General features: G+C 45.1%; 1 protein-coding gene across 2 annotated transcripts in view; it reads left to right on the top strand.

The window, feature by feature from the left end:
• Positions 1-514: 514 nt before the first annotated feature.
• tnksa (tankyrase, TRF1-interacting ankyrin-related ADP-ribose polymerase a) overlaps positions 515-25,119 on the top strand; it is a 135,951-nt gene continuing 111,346 nt past the window's right edge. For both annotated transcript variants that reach the window (XM_064308740.1, XM_064308739.1), the window contains exons 1-2: positions 515-1,023; positions 2,307-2,531. In XM_064308740.1, the coding sequence (XP_064164810.1) occupies positions 564-1,023; positions 2,307-2,531 (685 nt within the window). In that variant the 5' untranslated portion in view covers positions 515-563. The remainder of the gene's footprint in view (positions 1,024-2,306; positions 2,532-25,119) is intronic.

Genomic DNA, 25,119 nt, shown 5'->3' with positions numbered 1-25,119 from the left:
CTCGCAATAGCAACTCTGGCACCCTGTACTCCCACAGCTCCTCCCACAGGATACCTTAGGGAACACGATCGTAAGCCTTCTCCAAATTCACAAAACACAAGCAGACCGGATTTGCAAACAACTCCCACGCCACTTCAAATGTCCACTGTGCGACTTCTGATTTGCAAATATAACCAGAGATAATTAGCCTACTCTGGCATATACCACAATGCACAATTCCAAATCTTGAGCTCCCTAATTTTGCTGTGTCTCCAAAGTATTTTGTATTAAAGTTTGAGCACTTGATTCAATTTAACGTATTTCTTTTGTCAAACGGGTTGTGGCCTAATTCTACGTTGGCGCCCATCGTGCCACTCTTTAGAGATGTGGATGACAAAATGTCATTACACAATTTCGGTCATACGCGCCAAAACAATAGATGGCGTTAAATGCAGGTGGCACTGTCTAATAGCCGCTATTTACCTTAATGCGAAGAAGAAAAGACAACGAAGAACGGAAGTGGGTTTGCCATTTACCGGAAGTTCAGCAGAACTGTTTTTGTTGTCAGAGGGACTGTTGTGAAAATGGCGACGTCGCGTCGCTCATCCCAGCAACAGCCGCAGCAACAACACCAGAGCCTGTCTTCTCCTCCGCGCAACACCTCTCTCTCCCTGACTCCCCCGGGTTCTCCTTCGGCGCCAGTAGGCGCAGCAATTTCGGCTCCAGCTGGCGCTGAGCAGGATAGCAGTGGAGACCCGGAGGTAACTCCGGCCTCCCCCGATATCCCCGCTCCGGGCCTCAGTGCTAGTAGCAGCACCAGCTCAGCCTCAACCGACGGGGGCAGCAACAGCGGGACGAGCCCCGACTCAGGCGCCATAATAAGCCCGTTGGGCGGCGGCTGTGGGACTAGCGGGGCTTTTAGGGAGCTGTTTGAGGCCTGTCGCAATGGAGACGTGTCCCGGGTGAAGAGGCTGGTTGATACGGTGAATGTGAACGCCAAGGACATGGCTGGACGCAAATCGACGCCGCTGCACTTCGCTGCAGGTTTGTGCATCGTTAGCATTCATGTAACGCGCAAACATTAGCTAAGCAGAATTATATTGGCGACATTGGTCGCTTGCTGGGAAAGTTTTGGTTGGGCTAACGTTAGGTAGCGAGCTAAGTTAGCTAGCCAACTTGGACAACTTCAGCTAGCGCACAGTTTGCACTCAATCGGGTTATTTATCGGTCATGTTCTGTCCTCGCATCGTAACTTGGTTAGCTAGCTTCGTCATTAGTGTTGTCAAGTTTGCACTTGTTAGTCGCGAATGCATTTGCAATTGCAGTAGATTTGGGTAACTGTTTGGCTAAGTCGCTATCTGTACTGGAGACGACTACGTTAGCGCTAGCTAACCAGATATTTGGGTGTGATGCAGGATTTGTTTATTCCTGCTGAGCAAAGTATTGAAACTTTACTTGCCTTAACGTCAACATACCCAAGAGCTCAAGTAGGATGAATAACGTTAGGTAGAGGCAAAGAAGTCAGTCGTCTATTAAGTGAGTTTGGATGACATTTTAGGAGGTGAAATACGTCTAAACTTTAATTTAGCTAGCTAACTGGGTGGGTGGTTCACTGTCGATACAAATGCTTACCGTCTTTAACTAAGTTACGAATTTTACTAAACCTATTTTAAATCGACTGATTATGTAAGCGCGTACAGCTTAACATATGTGTTTTTGTGCAGTGAGAGTTTTGTTATTTAGCAAGCAGTCTTCGGATCTAGTTAGTTTTGTCATAATTTTGATCTTATTGACCTCCCTTCTCCCCCTGGTCGGATCGCAAAAGCAGCTATTTGATGAGAAACTGCCAAACCCCACATTTAAAACGTCTTTCAAAAATAAGTGGCCCTCTGGTGACTCGCTACATTGAGAAAAACAGAGACAAGCTAGTTGCTGTCGAATGATTTCCCCCTCTGCGTCTCCAGTCGCACTGTCACGACCACTTGGTCATTAACAAGCATAGTTAACAGTTTTCCCGTCACACTTCTGTGCTGGATAAGTTTACGTTAGTTTTCTCAGTTGATGCACTGGCAACGGGTTCAGCTGTCAGCCAGTGATACCATTTTAAACAGAATTTACACTAAGTAAAAAAAAAAATATATATATATATATGATATTTTTTCTGCATCAAGGTTTGCAGTTAAAAACACTGACATTTTATCTTCGTTTTTAAAAAAAAATATTTTGGGGAAATATCAAGATAGACACATTTGGGAGGATATCTGTGATTTGTATGCATTTCTTCTATTGAACGAGAGTTAAATCGGTTTAATGTCTTCCCGCTTTAGGGTTCGGCAGGAAGGACGTAGTAGAGCACCTCCTGCAGACGGGTGCCAACGTGCACGCCCGGGACGACGGCGGGCTCATCCCGCTGCACAACGCGTGCTCGTTCGGCCACGCCGAGGTGGTCAGCCTGCTCCTGTGCCAGGGCGCCGATCCCAACGCCCGCGACAACTGGAACTACACCCCGCTGCACGAGGCGGCCATCAAGGGGAAGATCGACGTGTGCATCGGTGAGAGTCCTCCCATGCCCCTGCCTGGCTTTGTTTATTCATTTATTTGTGTTCGCAGCATTTTTAATGTATGGTAATGTAACTTGTACCCCATCAGCTAGGCCTGTATTTAGAAAAAGGTCTGATCCAATTCCCCCTTTCCACATCTCCCCCAATCTTCAATAAACCTTATATTCCCAGCCCCCCCCCCCCCCCCCCCACCCCCCAGAAAAATATTTTTTTCTACCTTCCCTTCTACTTGCTAATTCAAGTGACACAGCATTACCTATCACCGGGGTGTTATGGCCCAGCCATTGGCCTGACCGCTTCTCATTAATCCCTACTGGGATATTAGTGATTTATGTGTCTAGACCCTCTGATCCTTTGCACTCAGCATCTGCTAAATTCTTAAAATTTAAATGTAGAAAAGAAACAAGTGAGCCATAGTGTGTCACGTAAGACAAGTGTGTCACACTCATGTTGATTTTGGTGTGTATTGACCTGATCAGGTTGTTGACCTGATTTTAATTTTGATGATGCCCTGAAATGGAGGAGACTTGTTTAAAGTGTACATTCAGACCAAACTACAGCCTTTTAAAAAAAAAAAAAAAAAAAAAAAAAATGTATTATTTTTTTAAATAGATTTCTGCTCCTTTTCATTTTACACATGAGTTTTGTGGGATGTTTTGAGGGAAACGTGACAGCCTGCTGATTGTGATGTGGGTGGGAGGGATCTGCTGGGGCTAATGCCCACTCTTCTCCATTTGTGACCAAAGCAGCAAGTCCAGGCTTCATTTTTAGAGCTCACTTCTTGATCTTGTTGAGACGTTGTTTCTCTGTAGCGCAGGCACAATTCACCTTAAAATATGACTTTCAACCCCCCCTTTATTTTAAGTCATTGATACCAATACAGCCAAAATACAAAGTCTCTCTTTTTATTTTTATTTTTATTTTTTTTTACCACAAAAACATGTAGTTGCAGTCAGACTTCATGACCATATAGGGGTCCCCACTTTTCCCTACTGTGCAGTCTCTGGCTCCAATTTGTATTAAATGGTGACACAGAAACTGCCCTTCTGTGGCCTCAGAATGCTTTTCCCAAGGCTGTGGAAAGTCAACGGACGACATCACAGTCATTTTGTCCATATATTGTTTTGCAGTCTATGTTTGTGACTTATAGCCTATTGACAGTTCTCCAGCTAGGTTTAGAGTGTTTTTGCTTGATGTATTTAACAGTATCCTACGCAGAAAGAGTGTGTTAATAACATTTCCATGAACTTGGCTCAGCTCCACTGAGCAGAAGGTTTGCAGACTCCTGTAGGTAGATATGATGAACTCTTCTGTCAGGACTGTTAGAAAGAGATGCTTGCTTGTGGAGTATGGTTACAAAGCACAGCTTCATTGGCTTTGAGGAGAGCTGATGAGGGAAGTTTTGATGATTGGTCATTGCAGGTCACATGGTTCCATCGGTCTTTACCATGATTTCATCTCCCAAAGTTAGTGTGATTGTAAAAAAGGTGAAGGAATGTCAGAGGAGGTTGAGCATCATATGGTTATACAGAAAATATCAACTCTATTTCTGAACTGAAAATACTATAATCAAATAGTGTAATCACCCTTGCGTGTTTAAGTAATGGAGAACTTTGCCCAACCAGGTTGAAAATTGAATTCTGTAAAAGCTTGTAACTTTCAGTGCAAGGTATGTAAGCCACGTCTTTAATAGCTGAAGTCACTCTGCGTGAAGGTCGTCGCGTAGACTTCTCGCGAACCAGACTTTAGCCCTGCGAGAGACTGCCTGGTCGTCCCCCTGAATATTTAATGAAAAGCGAGCTGTAGTTTTCCAGCCTGGCGCATGGTTAATTGCCTTTAGATTGCTGTACGGTAAATGGTGTGCTCCATTAATGCTGCCGCGTGTAGTGCTGACGGCACTCTGGAGGTCTGAGGGCCTGGCGGGGGTACGGCGGGCAGACCACGCGCTGCACTGCTACAGGTTGAGCCGGGCGTGTAGTACCGACGGTACTCTGCCTATGTATTGTACTATCGCGTGAATAGGAAGCGATAAAAATGCATATATTTGTGTTTATTTTGTTCATTTAAGTGCCACTTTAAATACGGTGTGCATGTATCAGAAACATCCACTATTTATCCAAAATATATTAGTATTTGTTTTTCCACTGAATTCATTCCAGCCGGTTGGCAAGTTAAGAACATTGTTCTGTGTGATCCTCTTCTTGGACTGGTCTCCTCTGTGCCTCGCCTGGTGTGGTTTAGAAGTGTCCCCACGACAGAGTGATGTGTAGCATTTTGAAATGTCCCTTTGATGAAACCCTCCTTACTCCTGGCGCCAGGTTCTTACCGTTGGCACTTGTACTTACTCCTCTAACTCCAGAGATGCAAAAGCTTTTCATCATCCACAAGCTGGTAAGGAATAAGCCTGTGTAATGAAAGAATTCATCAGCTGCAGCACTGCTGTTACATGCAGTCAGTCTGAAAGAGCGCTCCAATAGAGGACAGTGGAACAGTTGCCACCCGCACTACAGATATGGACCGTGCAACTGCTCGTCATTTTGCAGAAGCCAGCCATGGTTCAGTTCCTTCTCTCTGATTTTGGGGTGTTGAGTCACCACATCTCCCAGAGGCAGAGACATTATTAATAAATAACACTCTCCGGGTGACTCACCCTGTAAAGACGCTTTTTCCGAAGCAAAGTGCGAGCCCCCGGCTATGGAGGTCCTCATCGGCTAGGCAACAACTGGCCCAGCCCGGCCGGTAAATGATGGGACATAAGCAGGCTATGACCCTTTATCTCATCGCTCTCTAGTGGCCACTACAGGTCAGACCAGTCGCGTGCAGGCACACAAACCGAGAGTATGCTGACCTCGTAATCCTGGACGGTATGTGATTGGTGGTGTGTCTGCGCTCTGGAAAGATATGTGAGAATCGGCATCGCGTGAGATGGTGGAGTCGCCATCGTTGGCGGAGGGGTTGCAGTGGGAGATCAAGTTCGTCAACAAGTTTATTGTGATTGCGTTGGGAAAAATTGGGGATAACGAATTAAGAATTGCTCCCTAGAGATAAGTATTGTATTAATGCGCCATGCAGTTTTGAATCAAGTGGACGGAATGATTCTTTAAACCTTTGGTGTCTTGTGTGAATGTGTATGCCTTTTATATGTAACCCTTTTGACTTAGACTATGGATTCTCTTCTCATTCAGTGTTATTATTTAGTTTCTTTCTCTTCCTCATCACAAATGGAGATGTCGCTATGTGGAACTGTGATGACGTGAGGGACGTTTTGCAGGTTTTTGTGTGCGGTTCATTGATGTTCACTGTGACATGCACGTGCATGGTCTGAGTGGCGGGAGGGCGAAGGTCTGCCTCCTGGTGCGGTCCCTCGTGCTTCCGTCTCTTTTGTCTTCACGCTACGGAAGATTCCCCAGATGTTGAAGTGCCAGTCATCCTGTTTTATTGAAGGCGTTGTGTTTATGAGCTTTGAGTGCTCCAGCTGTCCTTATTTTGGGTTAGTTCCTCTGAAGAAATCAGAATGATCAGAATGGTGAGTGAGAATCCTTCAGTGTCTGCGCCCGCGCGGTGCGTAACACTACCAGATTAGCTCCCGTAGCGGTCTGTGCATTAAACTGAGCACAGCTTGTCATTTCTTCAAATGACAGTATACGTTGTGTTCCTGGCTAATAAAATAGTGGGTTTCTTAACGAATTAGGCCTAGGGCATAGTGAAATGCTTCCATTCACTGGAGGGGTGTGCCTTTCAGATGATTTTCAAATGATCCTGTGAATCTGAGCCAGCTGTGAAGTGTTGGAGAATGTGTAAGCTGACGGATTCGGGTAGGTGGAGGAACGAGGGAAATGATGTTGAAGGTGGTAACTGCACAGTTTTATCGTGATGTTGAAGGTGGTAACTGCACAGTTTTATCGTGATGTTGAAGGTGGTAACTGCACAGTTTTATCGTGATGTTGAAGGTGGTAACTGCACAGTTTTATCGTGATGTTGAAGGTGGTAACTGCACAGTTTTATCGTGATGTTGAAGGTGGTAACTGCACAGTTTTATCGTGATGTTGAAGGTGGTAACTGCACAGTTTTATCGTGATGTTGAAGGTGGTAACTGCACAGTTTTATCGTGATGTTGAAGGTGGTAACTGCACAGTTTTATCGTGATGTTGAAGGTGGTAACTGCACAGTTTTATCGTGATGTTGAAGGTGGTAACTGCACAGTTTTATCGTGATGTTGAAGGTGGTAACTGCACAGTTTTATTGTGATGTTGAAGGTGGTAACTGCACAGTTTTATCGTGATGTTGAAGGTGGTAACTGCACAGTTTTATCGTTTGCCGAACAGACCGCACGCACACCTCACAGAACTTTTAAGTGCAGAGAGGAAAGCTGAATGCTTTAATATATTAGCTAATTTATCTGGAGTAGGATTTGAAACGGCATATCTAGTGAATAAGACCTGTGTTTCTGTCTGAAATCGTAACCAGGAAAATTGGTTTCCTGGTCTGGAAACAAGTCTTGTTTGTTATGTTATATAGGAGAAAATGGTCTTTGATTTCAGTGAGGTAATAAATTATTTTTAGGGCCGTGCTTGGGAAGGGTCCAACCATGGGTCATTCTGGGCCAGACGAGTAACCTATACACACTGTTCTGTGTCGTTATGTCTCTCAAATGACATTTGGTTATTGTGTTTGGTTAAACACGACTTTTGCATTATTTAAAAATGCACTGAGAAAATGTCTGTCTACCATCAAAGCAGGTAGATTTCCCATCTACCTAGCATCATTTAACTTTTCAAGTCAGGCCAAGTCATATTGTCCACATTTTGAACCTGTTGCTGCTGGATTTTTGCCGTAAGTAAACCAGCAAGCAGCCAGATCCCTGGGTGGAGAAGAACAGCTCATTGCATCAGTATGACTCGTCTGTGATTGACAGAAGAGAGAAATCGCCTTTCCTCTTGTTTTCCTGGTGAAATGCAGCACTGCCTGTTTCCATCCGGATTCCCAGCCGTAGTTATCTCCCCCTGCGCTGGATATGTGTTCTGTGTGCTCGATGATGGTGCAGTACCACACAGCCTTAGTTCTCACTGCTGTGGGGCGTCTGGACTGCTGCTGGAACTCGTGAAAGGTTGATGAGCAGGACTGGTTCTGCAGGTGTGCAGGCCTGGATGAAGCCGTGCTTGACCCCGTGTTGCTCTGGGTGTTCTCAGCTCATGCATGTCATTCAGAAACTCCACACGGAGCCCAGGCTGCTTTTTCAGGAACCCTCCAGTTCCGTCTGACACCCTCGCTGCTTGATGTCTTCACCCGGTAGAGATCCCGAAACATTCATGAGTAATACTTTCAGTTCCATTAGCACAGTGGTTCTCAGCCCTGGTCCTGCAGAGTTACATGGTCTGCTGGGGTCCCTAGCCCTGGTCCTGTTGAGCCATGGTCTGCTGGGGTCCCCAGCCCTGGTCCTGTTGAGCCATGGTCTGCTGGGGTCCCCAGCCCTGGTCCTGTTGTGCCATGGTCTGCTGGGGTCCCCAGCCCTGGTCCTGGAGAGCCACAGGGTTTGCTGGGGTCCCCAGCCCTGGTCCTGGAGAGCCACAGGGTCTGCTGGGGTCCCCAGCCCTGGTCCTGGAGAGCCACAGGGTCTGCTGGGGTCCCCAGCCCTGGTCCTGGAGAGCTGGTCTGGTCTGCTTATTTGTTTTCCACCTTAAATACAGCAACGAATTTAGACGAAAGTATCCAGGTGAGGTGTGTCAACTGTGTAGTCACCTGCTTTAATGGATCTATTGCAGAATGACAACGAAAACCAGCAGACCCTGCAGCCCTCTTAAGATCAGAGCTGAGAACTACCTAGAGATGTTACTTTGACATAGTAAAGTGTTCAGTGTTAAATCAACTCTTGAGTACAATTGATCCCTCTTGGACTCCTATAAACTCACATTAGGTCTAAATTAATACTGACTATTTTACTGCGTGTAAACAAAGGCAAGAGCACGCAGTTTTCAGGGCCCGTCTACTCTGATGCAGTTATGTCTTTTTATTACCATCTAAAAACCTGAGGCGCTGCATCTGCTGTGGGGCACGGCACTCCGTCACTTTCATTTCAGGGGGTGCTTAGTCACCGCCAGGCCCAAAGACGTGGCCATTTATGGCCTAATTCAGGAAAAAAAAAAATGAGTTCTAAGCCCGTTTCAGTAGCTGCCACTGTGAAGCCTGGGCAGGACAGCCAAAATGGCTTCTGTATAAAAAGAAAAAAAGAAGATGTACGAGTCTCATTTCAGCTGGCTGTTGAGCCCGGGGCTGCGGTCTCAATAAGGGTTAATCATGTGGCATTCCTCTTGATTAGCCAGCGAGCGTATATCATTCTCCGCCCCTGATCAGGGCCGCGCTCCTGCGCGCCGCGCGCTGTTTTCCTGAGAAATATGAAGTCGCCGGCGAGGAAATGAGATCGTTAGGGCTGCTCTGGAGGAGTTCTGCCCCCCCCGCGCCGGAGCCAGGCGCTGCTTTCTCAATCCGGCCGGTCTGTTCCACGGCCAACTGCAGCCCTCTCATCTCAGCTGGTGTTCCTCAGGCGGACTGCACTCCTCCTCATCTCCCCATCTCCCCACCGAAGAGGCAATCTGGCGCCGAGCGCTGCTTCAGAGCCATCGCTTTACCTGCCCTACGCTTTTCCTCAGTGGCAGTTCCACTGTAAGTTTGGCCCGGAACCCATCTTGAAAATATTTCACATCATCTGGAAAGGATCGCCACTGTGCATCTTTTAAAATGCAAGTTCTATTTTCAGTGTGGAAATCTGAATGAACAAACAGGAGGTTTGCACAATCTGTGCCATTTTTCCAATCAATGCCCATAAAATTCATCATTCTGCAACGCAGACATGAAGTCACATATTTAGAATTGAACCAAAGTCTGTTCCTTTTAGTATGGGCGTGTGAATTTGTGAGCAGGCTTGTTTAATCACAAATTTACATGCCTTCTCTAGCTGCTAAGGCTGTTGTCCTGAGACGTTGTATCATACGGCCAGTAATACTGCGCCCAGTAGAATATGTATGAAAAGTACGATCATATTGCATTGTCAAGCAAGTCAGAAGCCTGCTAGATTGGAAGTTTGTGCATCTACACATTTATGGCTGAGGAGTGTTCATAGTAAGTATGTACTGGCTGTTATTGCCAAAGAACTGAGCCATTTCCTCCCCAGCCTGTTGAACGATTGAAGGTGATTTGGATCTGTGCTTGACGAGTGTGCTTCTGCAATGGTTTCGAGAGCGCGGATAGGCGCTTGGCTCTCCGGGCATGACCTGGCGGCTCTGTTCCGGGACACCGCTGTGTTCCAGGAAACGGTGAGGCGCAGCCGTCTTCCGTGGAAGATCCTTGGCCGTTGGAGCTGGTGTCTTCTGGCACGTCGGGTAAGGCCGTGTGCCGAGAGCTCGTTAAGTAAGGGCGCTGCAGCTCAGCCTGTGCTCTCCTGAACACAGGGCTTTTCAGCAGGGGCTTCAGGGAATGCGCTGCATGAACAGAAGGCTTTTCTGTCTGTGTGTACCTAGCAGCACCGTCCGCAGTACGCTTCCTAGTTAATTTAACGGCTAGTTTACCTGACTCAAAACGAATGCGGAATTCTGTTTGGTTACATTAGCCGTGGCTGATCCGTGCTTGTGTTTACAGCTTTTTGTTTACTGCTAATGATGAAAGGAATCGTGCAGTTGTAATGGCTTAGGTCGTTGGCCTTGGAATAAGAAGGTCTGCCTGATGAACAAGGATTATTATTATAATGATGGTCATTACTATGGTTTAAATGGCTACAAACTGGCGTAGTAAAACACTAATGTTAATGCAAAAGCAAAAAGCAGTGGAACAGTGGTTATGTCTGGTGCTAAAACCAGTAGTTAGCCTAAGCTTTCTTGTGTGAGTGGGCCATGTGTTATTTTCAGTTCGAATGCGAGCCATCAACACTCATGTGCCTCCTTTTAATTCCAAATTCCGAATGGAGCAATGGGCAGAACGAGCCATTATAACTAATTGATTTCATGAAGATTAATTTGTTACAAAATTTTTATTAATATTTCGGAGAGTGCAGAAAGGACTCATTTAAGCTGTGAGGGTACAGTGACATGGGCCACTGCAGAAAGAAGGTAAAAGCCATCAATCAACAGCACTTGTGTTTTAACACCGCCCCATGCTTTAAAAATCATTATGGGCTTTAAAACAGCCTTGTGCTTTAAAAAATGACTGTGCTGTAAAAACAGTGCTTGTGCTTTAAAACCGCCTCATGCTTAAAAAACCATGATTGTGCTTTAAAAACGGGCACTTGTGCTGTAAAAAGAGCCACTTGTGCCTTAAAAACCATGATTGTGCTTTAAAAACAGGCGCTTGTGCTGTGAAAACAGTGATTGTGGTGTAAAAACAGGCGCTTGTGCATTAAAAACAGGCGCTTGTGCATTGAAAACAGGCACTTGTGCATTAAAAACAGGCACTTGTGCATTAAAAACATGTGCTTGTGCATTAAAAACAGGCGCTTGTGCATTGAAAACAGGCGCTTGTGCATTAAAAACAGGTGCTTGTGCATTAAAAACAGGTGCTTGTGCATTAAAAACAGGCGCTTGTGCATTAAAAACAGGCACTTGTGCATTAAAAACAGGCGCTTGTGCATTAAAAACAGGTGCTTGTGCATTAAAAACAGGCGCTTGTGCATTAAAAACAGGCGCTTGTGCATTAAAAACAGGTGCTTGTGCATTAAAAACAGGCGCTTGTGCATTAAAAACAGGCGCTTGTGCATTAAAAACAGCTGGCTAAACAGGCACTTGTGCATTAAAAACAGGTGCTTGTGCATTAAAAACAGGTGCTTGTGCATTAAAAACAGGCGCTTGTGCATTAAAAACAGGTGCTTGTGCATTAAAAACAGGTGCTTGTGCATTAAAAACAGGCGCTTCTGCCTTAAAAACAGGCGCTCGTGCTGTAAAAACAGTGATTGTGTTGTAAAAAGTAAAACGGGTAGTTGTGTTTTAACAAGCACGTAACCCTCCAGACCCACGGCGCAACTCACTTCTGCAGACACATTTTAGCTGCCACCACCTGCGCATGTGTCCCACAAAACGTCCCTCAAAGGTCGTACGTGAGTGAGTGAGCGAGTGACCACAATTTTCCATGCATAGCCCACGGCGGCAGTTCCTGCGCACCGTGGGAAAAACAGGCGCTTGTGCTGTAAGAACAGACAAACTGTAAAATGCTAACGTTACTGTTACTAACCACTACTAACAAACTACTAAAGTGCCAAAGAGAGGAAGAACGATATAGAAAATGGAACAAGGATAAACTAAAAAGGCTAAGCTAGTTTCTAGCTAAGCTAATCAAAATGGAAAAATCACTGTCCAGGCTGTCAAAACTTGACCGCAGGCGTTTTGAAATGAGTAGGATAATTTGCGCAGTGGTATTATATGGGTGGAATACATAGTACTTACCCATCAATCAAGAAGAGAGGCAGGGATGGGGCTTTGACTTGCTTATGTTGAAGCTCATTTTTACCTACTTCCACGTCACAAATGTGAGCTGGGCTCCAGGCAAGACAAAACAAAAAAACATTTCACCTTTGGGTGGCAGTGGGTGGCTCTTTCTTTGTACAAAATGCAGTGGTAGGGCTTAATTAGATTTTTTTTTTTCACTAACGTGATGTCTTAAATGGAGACAGGATACTGGGCTTTAGAATGCAAAAAACATGGTTTAGTGTTTATTACCCCTGTAAACACAGATGCTTTTGCATTAAAAACAGTGATTGTGCTTTGAAAACAGTGATTGTGCTTTAAAAACAGTTATTTTGCTTTAAAAGCAGCGATTGTGCTTTATAAACAGGTACTTGTGCTTTAAAACAGGCGCTTGTGCTGTAAGAACGGGGGTTGTGCTTTAAAAACAGTGATTGTTCTTTGAAAACAAGCGTTTGTGCGAATAGGAACTGTTTGTCCTTGCTCTTGGACCGATCTGGCATTAAAACGAGAACGGGGGAAAAAAAACACAGCTCTGAATTGATTAAAGCTCTCAGCAGGCAACATTTCATAAGCACAAGGCCGGGTGCAAATAAGGACCTGTTTCAATAATCCCATTAATTGTTAAAACGAATAAAAATTTTTTTTTTTTTGAGAAACAGAAAGAGAGAAATCCCGTTCAGCGGGTGTCGCAGATGCACCAGAGGACAGTGAGGAGAAATTAGACACGATGTATTTTCTGATTGCTTTCTTCTGCGCTATGATAGTCCTCTTATCCTCGCTCGCCCACGCCTGATTGAGGCCGCTCTGTCGCGCGGCCTTGCGGCAGTGTAACAGGGGCCATTTTAAACGTATTTATCAGCATTCAACTGATGTGCCACTTCAGTCCGCGCTCGTGCGTCAAGCACGTCGTTTATTTTGATTGAGAATCTCTCCTCCGTCAGAGGATCTTTTTAAGCGGCACACACATGCATGCTTTGAATGAGCAAAAAGTAGTTTAAGGTGAGGATGACGCTGGGGTTGCGGTTGATCTGCAGAGGTGGTGAAGAGCATGTGATCATAGCTTCCAGAAAGCATTTCTTTTTTTTTGTGAAAGCGTTGGCCGCAAGTGTTTATATTTAGACTAGTTCTTAGGTACTTTTTTCTCCGTTCAACCGCGGAGCAGAGTTCTACGGCGCACGGTGTTAGTCTTCACCACATTTCATCCTCACGGCCTGAGGATTTATCGGCAGCGTAGCAGAACCTCTGCAGCCAATTAGCGTTATGAAGCGGGCGGCGCCGCGGCTGAAAACATCTCGAGTCGGAGACTAATTCGATCATTAAGGGTGAGCGGCGAGCCGCGGGTTTCTCGTGTAGGAACAGGACGCGGTCCGCGAGGGGGCTAGTTTCTAAAACTCTGCCCCGCGTGTTCGTCGCGACCGCGGTCGCAACTCTCTGAATTGTCCTGCGCCGTTAATTGCTTTTCATTAGTCACTTTTGCTGTTTGCTGATGGATGATTTACCCACTTAAGGTCACATTATGTCAGAAATAGCTGCGCAGTCCATGAATAATAAATTCCCCGTGTTCACTTCACAGGACTTTCAATCGGTCAGATCACCAGATTCATTAATTTTCTGTAATTGGCTTTATGCAACGCAGTTCATTATTAAAGAGGTCGCATTCTTAATGTACAAAATCATAGAATGACGGGCCTTATTGCTGAAACTGTGTACCTCAGGTCACCCAAACTAAACCAGTTGTGGAAAATGAATGCCAACAAGCCAAACCTTCACTGTAGTTACAAGTTTAAAGAAGTTCGTATTGGAAGAAGATGTAGGCTAAATGTATCTTGTCAGCAACCTTCGTTGGTCATGGCATTGCCTTGTGTCTTTTGAGCTGGACAAGCCCTGCAGTAGACCCTTGCTTGATACTTTCAGCTGTGATAAAGACTGCGTCACACAGTGCCCGAGCATGCCAAACAGTGGGCGGTTACCCTTACACTGCAGGAAGTGGATGTTTTTAGACAGGGTTAGGGACTAGGACAAAGAAGCAAGCCGCACATTGAACCTCGAGAGAACATGGTCTGCAGATGTAGCCGTGAGATCCAGCCCTTGGATTTCAGTGATATCCTTGGCCAAGTATGAAATGGGAGGAACAGCCTTGGACTGCAGTCGCATCACGTTCCTCATGGGAACCAGAAACCTGAAGGGTATTGAGAAAAAAAAATATTTTTCATGCTTTTTCTTTTGACTCAAGCACACTGCTCATGTCTGAGTGCACCCAGAAGCACTTGGAAATCACGTTTTGACTGTGATTCTGCTGCCAACCCCAGACTACCCGCTGGGTGAAGCTCCTCTTGCAGGTAGGACAGTTCTTCAGATAGGCAGAACTGAGTTTTTGAGCTCTACCAGAACTGATTACAAGATTCCTGTGCATTTAGTATTCTTTTTTTAAGGAGGCTGTGCTTGGAATTTCAATCATCAACATACGATAAGAGTTCACTAAATATCTTGGCTGCCTGTCGATCATGTGAATCGGTTTCTGCTTTGCGGTGTGCAGTCACTTATGGAATCTCATTATTGGTGCTGGCGAGCCCTGAAACGCAGAACTTTCTCCAGTGTGCTTGTCAGGCTGCAGCAGCCTTTGGTTTGGCCCGAATCTCTGAGTCAGCCTCGCTTTCCCCATGAACAGAGGATTCAGTGCACTGAGGCTGAAAGCCACTGATTAACGGCTCTGTAGGGTTCAGTTGTGCCGTCCCTCGTCAGAATGAAACCGCTTTCGCAGAGGGACTTCATATCAGATAGATCTCAATAAGAGCCCTTTCACACCCGCCATTTCGGGCCCCGCTATTTCGGGCTCCCTGCTTCAGAAAGCAGGTCTGACCGCTATACATTTTGGCACTTTTTTTCCTCCAGCTAGACGGCGCCGCCTGTGACGGCCGCGCGACCCTCGTCCCGTTTCCTCAAGGCGAAAAGCCCTCACACGTTCGCCTGACTCCCAGAGCACCGATTCATGTGCACTTTTGTTGATGGTATGATTTTGTTGTGCGGTTTTATGGTTGGAGAGGAGGTGCCTCTCATTTAAATTTGAAACGGGCCCGCGCGCCAGGCGGGGAGGCGCGGGGTCTCGCTTGCGGCTAACGATGCGAGCGGGACCCCGCGGGCGGCGGTTTTTCGGAGATTAAGACCCGCGTGCCGCGCCGGTAGCTCTGGCGCCGCTTCAGCTCGGTCTCGGCGATTCAGAGGAGCCACACATTAGCATTTTGACGCCGTGAAGAGAACCCCCCACCCTCCCCACCCCACCCTCCCCCCGTCGCCAGCGGTTGCGACCGAGAGGGAGGCTTTTGATAACCTGGGTAAAGTGCAGGCTGCCAGCGTGTGGAGCGGTCCCACAGGCAGCCGGCTCTTTTCAAAACGCCGTACCGCTGAGCTCAATTAGACTGCGCGCTATCACGGAGGCTAGCTGGAGAGCACCCCGGCAAGAATACCAAGAGCTTCTCTCTCCCGGTGCAGAACGGCGACAGCCCCGAAAATGGTGGTGCCTTCTGCCGCAGTCTTACTTCAGGAAGCAAATTCCTCCACTTTGCAGTCTGTAATGGCTTTAAAATGACCTCAAACTACTTCAGAACAAGCTGCAAATGAGCTGGGCCACTACTGAGAAAATCGCTCTCCACAGCAGAATTCTGTGTTCTCAAGGCCTTGGGAAAGGGGCAGTCTCTCTCTCTCTCTCTCTCACACTCTCTTTCTCTCACTCTCACTCTCTCTCACTCTCTCTCTCTCTCTCTCTCTCTCTCTCACTCTCACTCTAGTCCTCTCTCTCTCTCTCTCACTCTCACTCTCACTCTTCTCTCACTCTCACTCTCTCTCACTCTCTTTCTCTCACTCTTTCTCTCACTCTCTTTCTCTCACTCTCTCTCTCTCTCACTCACTCACTCACTCACTCACTCACTCACTCACTCTTATTAAATTGAGCTCTAGTCTTGTATGGGAGCTCATTCCTAGGATGTTCTATATTTAAATAGCAATACATAAAATGTGACTTAAAAAGCCATCACGAAAACAAAAATCAATATGTTTTCAGATCGTTATAAAGTAGTGCTTTTAAAATAACTTGAAGGAAAGATTTTGCTTGTTGTGTAAGCTGCGGGAATTTCATTTAATCTGTCACATTACAATGACCAAATCTCAAATAAAAAACTATTTTGATTGGTCCTTGTCGAGAGTACAGTCTGTTGCTAGGGTTGCAGAATTAGTCCATTTTCTCCTTAAAGGCTGTCTCTATGTCAGTTTTTTTTAAACCAAAATTATTGTTTATTTAATGTACTCATTCTCGTAGGACCTACCGCATCTTAATATGCCCCACAGCACACACCACAGTGAAAACTTAATAAGACATGACAGATGAATTCGATAAAACCTGTGCTTTCAAGGGTTAGTTAGCAAACCAGTTGAATGGGAAATGGTTTAGGATTTGGCAATTCTGTGCAAATACCAGAATTAGACGATAATCTGTTGTGCAGTTAAGTGGATTGTGCTCTATATGTTTGATGTAGCTGGCACTGTACTGTATCTCTTTTCATATTTCTATGGACAACCTGACCTGCCTTGGCTAGATTGCTAGTTTAGTTTTGGCGGGCGGGCGTGGGGGTTTAGGCTGGGGTAGCGCCGATCTGAGGTGGGGGATCAACACCGTAGTTTGTCGGCGCTTGATGTCAGGCTGATATCGAGTGCCATGTCTAGCTGGGTGAAGTGAAATTACAGGTTGATCACTGTAGAAAGCGCTAGTAGGATTTCTACCTTCAGGTCTGATAAATGAGTTGCTATTACGTGAGCAATCTGAATTTCTTTCTTTTTGTCATCTGATACACTCAGTTGAGGGGGAAGGTGGGGTGATGGGACGCTCCTGACCACGCCAATACAATCCTGAGGTTTTTTTCTATATGGATTTTATTCTTGATTTGAAATTGCGTGTTATTACAGTATTTGACACTACTTTGAATAGATATTTGGTGGGTGTACAGTGGATACATCCCTCTGTGCTAATTTATGGTTATTTCAACTATTTTCAGCCACCTTGCAATCACTTTAAAGTACCTGACTGCAGAAACATTTAAGATCCTACACCTTGTTAAGACTGGGCGATAAACCATAACAATATTTTGCAAATATATTTTTGAACAGTCATCGCCAGAATGTGGCATATTGGCGTTATTTTAATGCTTAATCATAGCTGACGTGGTAGTGTATCTTCAGACACCGCTGTGCTGCTGATTGGCCGTCATATCAACTCCCAGTAGACATGAATATTTTTTCTATCCCCTGAAGCATTTCACATGGCCGCTGGAGATTGCAGGTTCGCTACCACAGCAGATCGGATTGCAGAAAAAAGAAATCTGAAAAAAGACGTTCCGTTGTGGCAGTGATTTTTATCGTTCTCATAAACATCTGATAATTATCTTCATGGTCTATTGCTCATCCTTATGTAACAGTTAATATGTGGGTTGTTTAGGTTTCTTTAGTCTTTTGTTTGGGATGCAAAATTATAACCGCATTGACTGGTTTTGCCTTTAAAAATGAGGCCGGTTCCAGGAAGAAGTCCTCAGGTATGCTATATATTATTTCCAGTAATGCTGAAACTTTAATAGTGGAAATTTTGGGCACGGCTAGTCCTTCTCAAATCAATATGACTTTCAGCAAAGTCCATAGGATTTCTTTGAGAAACTTTGTGTGGAGACAAACACAAGTCTTAATAAGTTCCCTCTCGCTGGATTATGCAAATATGTAAATCACTGTTTAAAAAACACCGCTAATAACCTCAAGTGTGAATTCTGTCAGTCTTCATTTTAGCCTTGCATGTTTAATCCCCCAGTATAGCCTTTAATTCTGTCAGAATCCCCCTTTTGTTAATCTAGACATTCTATCGGAATAGAATAGTGCTCGCAGTGCTCTCTGATGTGATTAAATGGTGATTAGCTTGATAAAGAGCCAATCGCAAATGATCATTTGAGCCGAATGTCTGATTGATGGAAAAATCAATGGTAAACAGCAGCTTATCCTTGAGCAGACTTGGTACAGTAATCTACTGTGTGTGATAGGCTTGGTTCCTACATACCAGAAGCAGCCAGCTTTAACAATACAACATCAGTCCTTGAAACAGTGTTTGTTTGAGTTTGTTTTTCCCTCCGTGGAGCTTCTGTTAACCTCACTCGGTGGCTGTTTGGAGGATCAGGCTCAGTCTTTCCCAGTGTTGACTGTCTGCGTAAAAACTGTTATAGCAGAATTGAATTGAACAGAAAAACAGGGCAAACTAATGTTAAACAAGAAGATTCATGTCCAAATGGAACGCTCAGTGCATTATACGTATATGTACAGCATATATGTAATTGTCATAGTCATCCTGATCCCAACAGTTTTATGCAAAAAGTTTCACAGTTTAATGAGAACTGTATAACTCTTATTTTTCTTTTTCATTTCTTCTCAAATTTAGAATGTTCATTACATTCAAAATTAAATATATAGGCCTACTAATTGAAATGTTTAATTAAAAATTCCATTTTTCTTTGTTGTAATTCAGTGATAAGTGATTTTGAATATTTTATTAGTGCCAGTTGGAATTTCTAATTGGTAATTTTTTTCTTTTGTAAATTGCAGTTGAAAAATCATTATGTTGATGGAAAAAAAAAAAATATGTGACGCATTTGTGACTACCGTACAGAAATGTGGATAAGTATGTGACAGTAGCCATGAGTCACTCTCAATGCCCAGTTGTGCCTGTTTAGTAACAGTTAATTACTGTGTAATTGTTGGCTGATGGTAATAATGAAACTGCAACGGCGTGATGTCAACAGGCATCATACTGAGGCAGCTACACTGCCACCTTCCTGCTGGAGGACTGAATTACGTGCAGCAGTAGAAACAGAGTTATTAAAACACTAGCAATAAATGATAAAATTAACAGCCGCTGGCTGCAGATGCACCTGTGATGTGTGAGCAACATGTTGCATGGGGGAAGAGAAGAAGGGATGACAGATGTGCTGCCTGTCTCCCTCGGCGCTCTCTGAGATTGACTGATCTGCAGCTCTCTGCTCCTGCTGCTGCTGGTGATAAAGGGTACAGCTGTCCTGCTGTGCACCTGTGGAATGGTGACCCCTTCAGTACGGCGGTACGGCTGTTAGAGCCCCCTTTCCCGCCTTCACCCCTTAGTTCATTTGTGTTAATGGCTGCTCTGTTTTTGTACTGATTACATACACTGTCTTTTATGGAGTACTGTTTACCTTATTTTAAATGAATTCTTACTGCCATCTCGTGAGTCAGAATATGCTCCTCTTCCTAGGTAAATATCACTATACATCTGCTTTCCTCCTTTCCATTATCTTTGCACATGTGTATGTCAGATAGCCGTTGTAGCATTCACTGAAACAAATGTTGAAGATGTGTAGCCTGGTGATGGTGCCCGGATGTTTACGCACTCTGAGTTGGTATCAGATTTGACAAAGTAGATTCTGTGAGTATTTGTTCATTGCTGTCAAGTGTTATTTATATATGCGCAGTCACGGCCTCTTAAGTCAGTGTTTTGAAATATTATTATTATTATTATTATTAGGTTTGCTATTTTCAGGAAAGCGATCAGGTGCTCTGGTGCTCTTGCAGTGTGCCTCTGCTCCCTGTTCCCCGCTGTGAGGTGGTGGAGAAAAGCTGAGTTCTGTAATTACGAGTTCTTTCATCATTCTGAAATCCCCCCCCCCAATAAAAACTCAAATCTGTGATTCACAGACCATAAACATCTCAACGAGAGGCAAAGGGACTTGTGTATGTCATAAGCACACACACATCAAACACTTTTCACTCAAACTGCTGGTAGCAGCAGAGAGTGTTCAGCAGTAAAGCCAAGGCTACTGGCTACAGGGACATTTAGGGTCTGAAAAAAGATCTAAACTCAGTGTTTCCTGAGCAGTTGGGAAGAACGGTGAATGTTCACGTCCCTGTATCACTGGGCTACGTTGTCCCATGTGTCTTCAGGGGGTCGTATATTTATGCCTCATTAACATTTTTTTCCAGTACAGAATTGTCCTTACTAACAATTAGTCGATGCATTTGCATATTGTAGATTTTAGCCTATTAAAGGTCTTGATGAGGTGGGCTCTGTGGTAAAGTGCTGAAATGCCGCTTTCAGGGAATCCATTTTTCCACTTGTGAAATCAGCATCCATTGTTTTTGTTTAATGCAATTGGCTAAATGGAAAGCGCAGCTTATTTACAGCCTGGGTATTAGATTTTTGTCGTGAAGGGAGGGCAGTTTTGAAAATGCGCGAGAAAATGGTTGTATATTGTTCTCTCGGTAATGGCTGCAAATACAATACAAGGTCATATTAATGCAATCAGCGTTATTGGTTTTTCTGTAATATCATTTTAAATTCACCCTGGAAATATAGATCACTGCAGTGCATGAATTTCAACTATACCACACAGCGGCTGGCTCGTTCTTGTGAAAGTTTGCGGCTTGGGACAGGATCCACCAGAGATTTCTAATTATCTGTCAGGCCCTTTCTGGTTGCCTTTCTGTTTGGTAATTAGAGAAATAGCTTATTCTGCCTCACCAGCCAGCAGCAGAATCATATCCTACGCCGCAGAGTGTGTATTCCCCACAAAGGGCAATTATGTAGCATGCTATATATCTGCCTGGGCCGCCCTTCTCCCCTCTGTGGTGAGCACAGTCAGCCGCCCATAATCACCCAGCATTATGCCATTACCGCGCTAATGTTGCCGAGCGCTGCCTCTGCGCGCACGCGCCCTGACTGCTCCATACAGGGCACGTCCCACTCGAAAACATAACCCGCCGCAAACAGAGAGTGTGCGGTCTCTGTGGGAGCGGCGCCCATGCCAAAATGTCACCCCGATCCCGTCCCGCTCAAACGTGCTGTCACCTCCGGGGGCTGTTGGGCGGCTCATCGTGTTACGGCATCGCCGTGTAATTTGTATTTTATTTTAATATTTTATAACAGGCCTATGTCTAAATAAAAAAAATTAATAAAATTTGTGCCTGATTTTTTCTGCGGACTAGGTGGTTGGGCGGCTTTTAAAAACACTTGGGCGGCCCACGTAGGACATTTGAATGCAGGGAAAGCGGGATAGTTTTCCACAGCGCTGACGGGCGGCATGTCCTAAGCCAGGCAGGATACATTACATTACATTACATTACAGGCATTTAGCAGACGCTCTTATCCAGAGCGACTTACACAACTTTTACATAGCATTTTTACATTGTATCCATTTATACAGCTGGATATATACTGAAGCAATTTCGGAATACCTGCTCATGGGTACAAACGGCAGTGCCCCGTGGAATGAACTGCAGACGGTAGGTTCCAAGCGTTCACCCATGTGCTACATGCCAGCTGATGATGATGATGCACTTGTGATTTCTTTGTGCTGTTTTGGTTTCTTGTCGTAAGGCACAGAGCTGGAGAAGGCAGTGGCAGTCGCTCGTGCTTGGGTTGTACTCACAGCAGTTGTTTCGGTATCTTGGCTGGTGCTTGGGCGGCGCCTTAAACTCAAACTTTGTGCGTGGTTTAATGGATGGCACTGCTTCAGACTGTGGGAAAGAGATGTTGTGTTGTCTGTCTATGTCGCTGCTAGTCTGCAGCCTAATTAGCAATGCATGCTACTCTGTTACTAGTTAACGGTTGCGTAACCTGTTTTTTTCTTGTGGCATGTAATTGGCTACGAGGTTTTGTGTACTTATAGGTCTGCCAAAGGCTTGGCCAACACTAGACAACTACCAGTAAGATATTCCTGCATCAGGCGGTTGTGCATTTCTGATGAACCTGTTTCTGTGTGTGTTTGTGAAAGGACTGGACTTAATTACTGCTCTGCCGTCAACAGGACAGTCCTGGATTACTACAGTGGTTTATAGTTCTGAGCAATTAATTACATAATGAATCCAATTACAGCCTGAAATGAATGGAGGTAACCGAGTGCTGAAGGCACTGAGTGGAGCTCCATCAGTGCTGAGGACCTCTGACACCCTGTTATCTACATCAAGGGTGGATGTTCATTTCCCCCCCCGGCAGCGTTTTCTGAGCTGTTTGTTTGTGTAGACATCAAAAACGTCACACGCTGTCTTCACCAGCGCTTATTTGCTTTTATGAAAGAAATAATCGAATCCTCAGCGCCTCAGAACTCCGGGACCCCTGCCTGCTCACAGAATAGGTACTGGGTTACTATGGTAACGGCACCCAATGCCCAGCGTTTGGTCCCACGTGTCTCCAGAGCGATGGTGTACAGGATCATGAGAAAACTGGCAAAATCATTTTTCCGACTTTCAAAACAGACATAACTGATATTCTTAGAACCAACTGTTACTCTGTCAATAAACACTTGAGGGCAGTCTAAAAAAAATGATTATGATGTGTCTGTGCTTGTTAAACCATTACGAGTACCCAAAAAAAGCAGTGTGCGATTCACTAGGCAGTGGGTGAAAAGTGTGCGTAACTGCACTAGCAGTGAAAGGTCATTGCAGAGCCCTGTGTGGGTTATGCATGTTTAGATTGTGTGTACATAAGTTTCAGTGACTAAAACACTGTTTTTTAATGAAAATGGGGATCACAATGATGTTATATTCACAATAATGACCGCAAATGACCTCTTGCAGTAAGCACGGGTTTTTAAACTTGACCTGAAACCTGGTGCAGTCTATTTAAAAGCTATGCAGTATGTATGTGTAAAGTTGTCAATGACCACGGCTGTTGTCATAGTCACAGGAGTATGTCTCCACTAACGTGTTAAATGTCCAATGCTAGATTCGCTTGATGACAAAGGTGACTTTGAATGTGCCCACAGGGTTTCTGCTATGATTTAAGTGGGCCATTTCATTGTACTGAGACAAATATTTTGACAACTCAAATAACCGTGCTACGGTCACAAAAATGATTCATTCCAAATGGTCCAATTCTACAAATTGAGATGTAAGTTCCAATAAATATTGAAGAGGTCCATTTACTGGCTATTTAACTGATCTCATTTGTGGTTTGATGGTTCTATTTTTTAGTCATTAGTATTCCTGCACCAGTATTTGTGCTCGGATTAAAATGAAGCCCTTGTAAAATGGCAGGCGGATTTCCCGTTAATGTTGACCCCGGCTAACACCAAATGTTCTTGTTATTGCATCGCCGCTACTTTGCAGCAAACCTGTGGAGAATGTTTTGTGTTAGCTGGGTTGAATCTGGACTCGCTCCACTTCGAAAAATAGGTGTGGAGAAACCCAGCCTGGTACTTTACTTGTCCAGTCAGAGGCAACGTGGCACCAACATCCATGTATAAGTTTGAAAAAAAGTGACTTGGCTGGACCCTTGCTCAAAACATATCTTATGAGGACTGATCTGATGGCTCAAACCTCAGTCTTGCAACTTAAAATGTGATGCATTCTTGCATTTCTGATCTGCGCTTACTAGTTGGGTGTTGTTGTGCAGTTTTTTTATTTTCATCAGTACATATAACAAGCACACACAACACACACGCATTCACACACACACACAGTATTACTGGTAGAAACGCTCCCATTACATTAAGTCAACTATTAACACACACACACATTTAAACACTCACTACATTTCAGCATTCAGCATCTTAGGGACTGAGATTACATTTTTACTCACAGTCTGTTTATACCGCAGGATATTTTTTTGCTGAAGCGATTCAGGTTATGTGCACTTGCTCAAGTGTTATAACAGCAGTGGCCCAGGTGGCTGTCGAAACCACAACCTTCAGGTTTCAAACTCAACCGTTATACTGCACTTCTGACCAAATGTCACTGTGCAACTTTGGCAGTTTATAGACATTTCCAGAGAAGAAACCAGTTAGCATGAGCAAAAAAAATCTGCCAACCTTAAATTGCTACATTTTTTACAGCCCTGTCTCTGATCCAAGTCTGGTTTTCCGCTTGGCGTGGGCGTTCCATTGATATGCAAATGAGCTGGACGTCACACATAAACAAACACGCGTGGCTGCTGTTGCTAGGTTGCGCACTGTAGTTCTCTGCAGCCAATGTAGCTTGTTGTCATAGTGGATTGCGAAACTGGTAGGCTAATATTTCTATGGTGAGGCCATATATGTATGTGCCCAAGGAGCCTGGTCAGTCACGTGATGTTGTCGTGGAAGATGCCTTCCTGCGTCCGGCTCAATTCTAGGAATTGTAGTTTCGCCTGGCAAAGTCTCTTTTGCTGCTAGTGTTGTTACATTACAGTGCATACCGAGCTGAACTGAAAAATCAGTTATGGAGCTAACTTCACATTCGTTCTGTCCTGTTTTCTAGGAATTTTTTTCTTGTTCTCATTACATTCCATATTTGGATATCCCCCTTTCTAATGAAGTGGGAAGTCAGGTTGTCCGAAACCGCCTTCCGATTGGCTGCACAAAAGACAAAAAAGTTTGGAAAGGATTTTAACCAGGAACTTATGCGGAGTTGTTGTTCATATTGCTTTGAGGGTAATGCCATGGCCCTCAGTACCCTATAGATGTGTACCATTAGAAATGAATGGTTTTAGGGTTACTTAAAATTTAATATCAAATTGTAAAAACATTTGAGTGCGTAAGCAAATCGCCTAGTTTTCCCGAATATCTTACAAGTGATGCGGCCATCTTGCGGTTTGACCGTCTGTGTGTGGAACGCGGAGCGGCAGCTTCACCGGCAGCCACGGCGTTCGGCGCCTTCGCCGGGCGGGCTGCAGTTCAGCGCCGGCGGCAGAGCGCTCTCACCCGGGCGGTCACGCGTTCGCGCTCTGGTCCGCCGCTCTCACCAGCGCGGTCACGCGTTCGCGCTCCGGTCCGCCGCTCTCACCAGGGCGGTCACGTGTTCGCGCTCCGGTCCGCCGCTCTCACCAGCGCGGTCACGCGTTCGCGCTCCGGTCCGCCGCTCTCACCCGGGCGGTCACGCGTTCGCGCTCTGGTCCGCCGCTCTCACCCAGGGCGGTCACGTGTTCGCGCTCTGGTCCGCCGCTCTCACCCGGGCGTTCACGTGTTCGCGCTCTGGTCCGCCGCTCTCACCCGGGTGCTCACGTGTTCGCGCTCCGGTCCGCCCTGAAAAAGAGGAGAAAGGAGGAGTCTGTCTCAGCACTTCTTACTGACTCAGAGCGGCTCCATAAAGGGAGAGTAAAAACCACA

This window comes from Anguilla rostrata, chromosome 14 (genome assembly GCF_018555375.3).
Source record: "Anguilla rostrata isolate EN2019 chromosome 14, ASM1855537v3, whole genome shotgun sequence".
NCBI lineage: Eukaryota > Metazoa > Chordata > Actinopteri > Anguilliformes > Anguillidae > Anguilla > Anguilla rostrata.
This window is presented reverse-complemented; position numbering and strand designations above follow the sequence as displayed.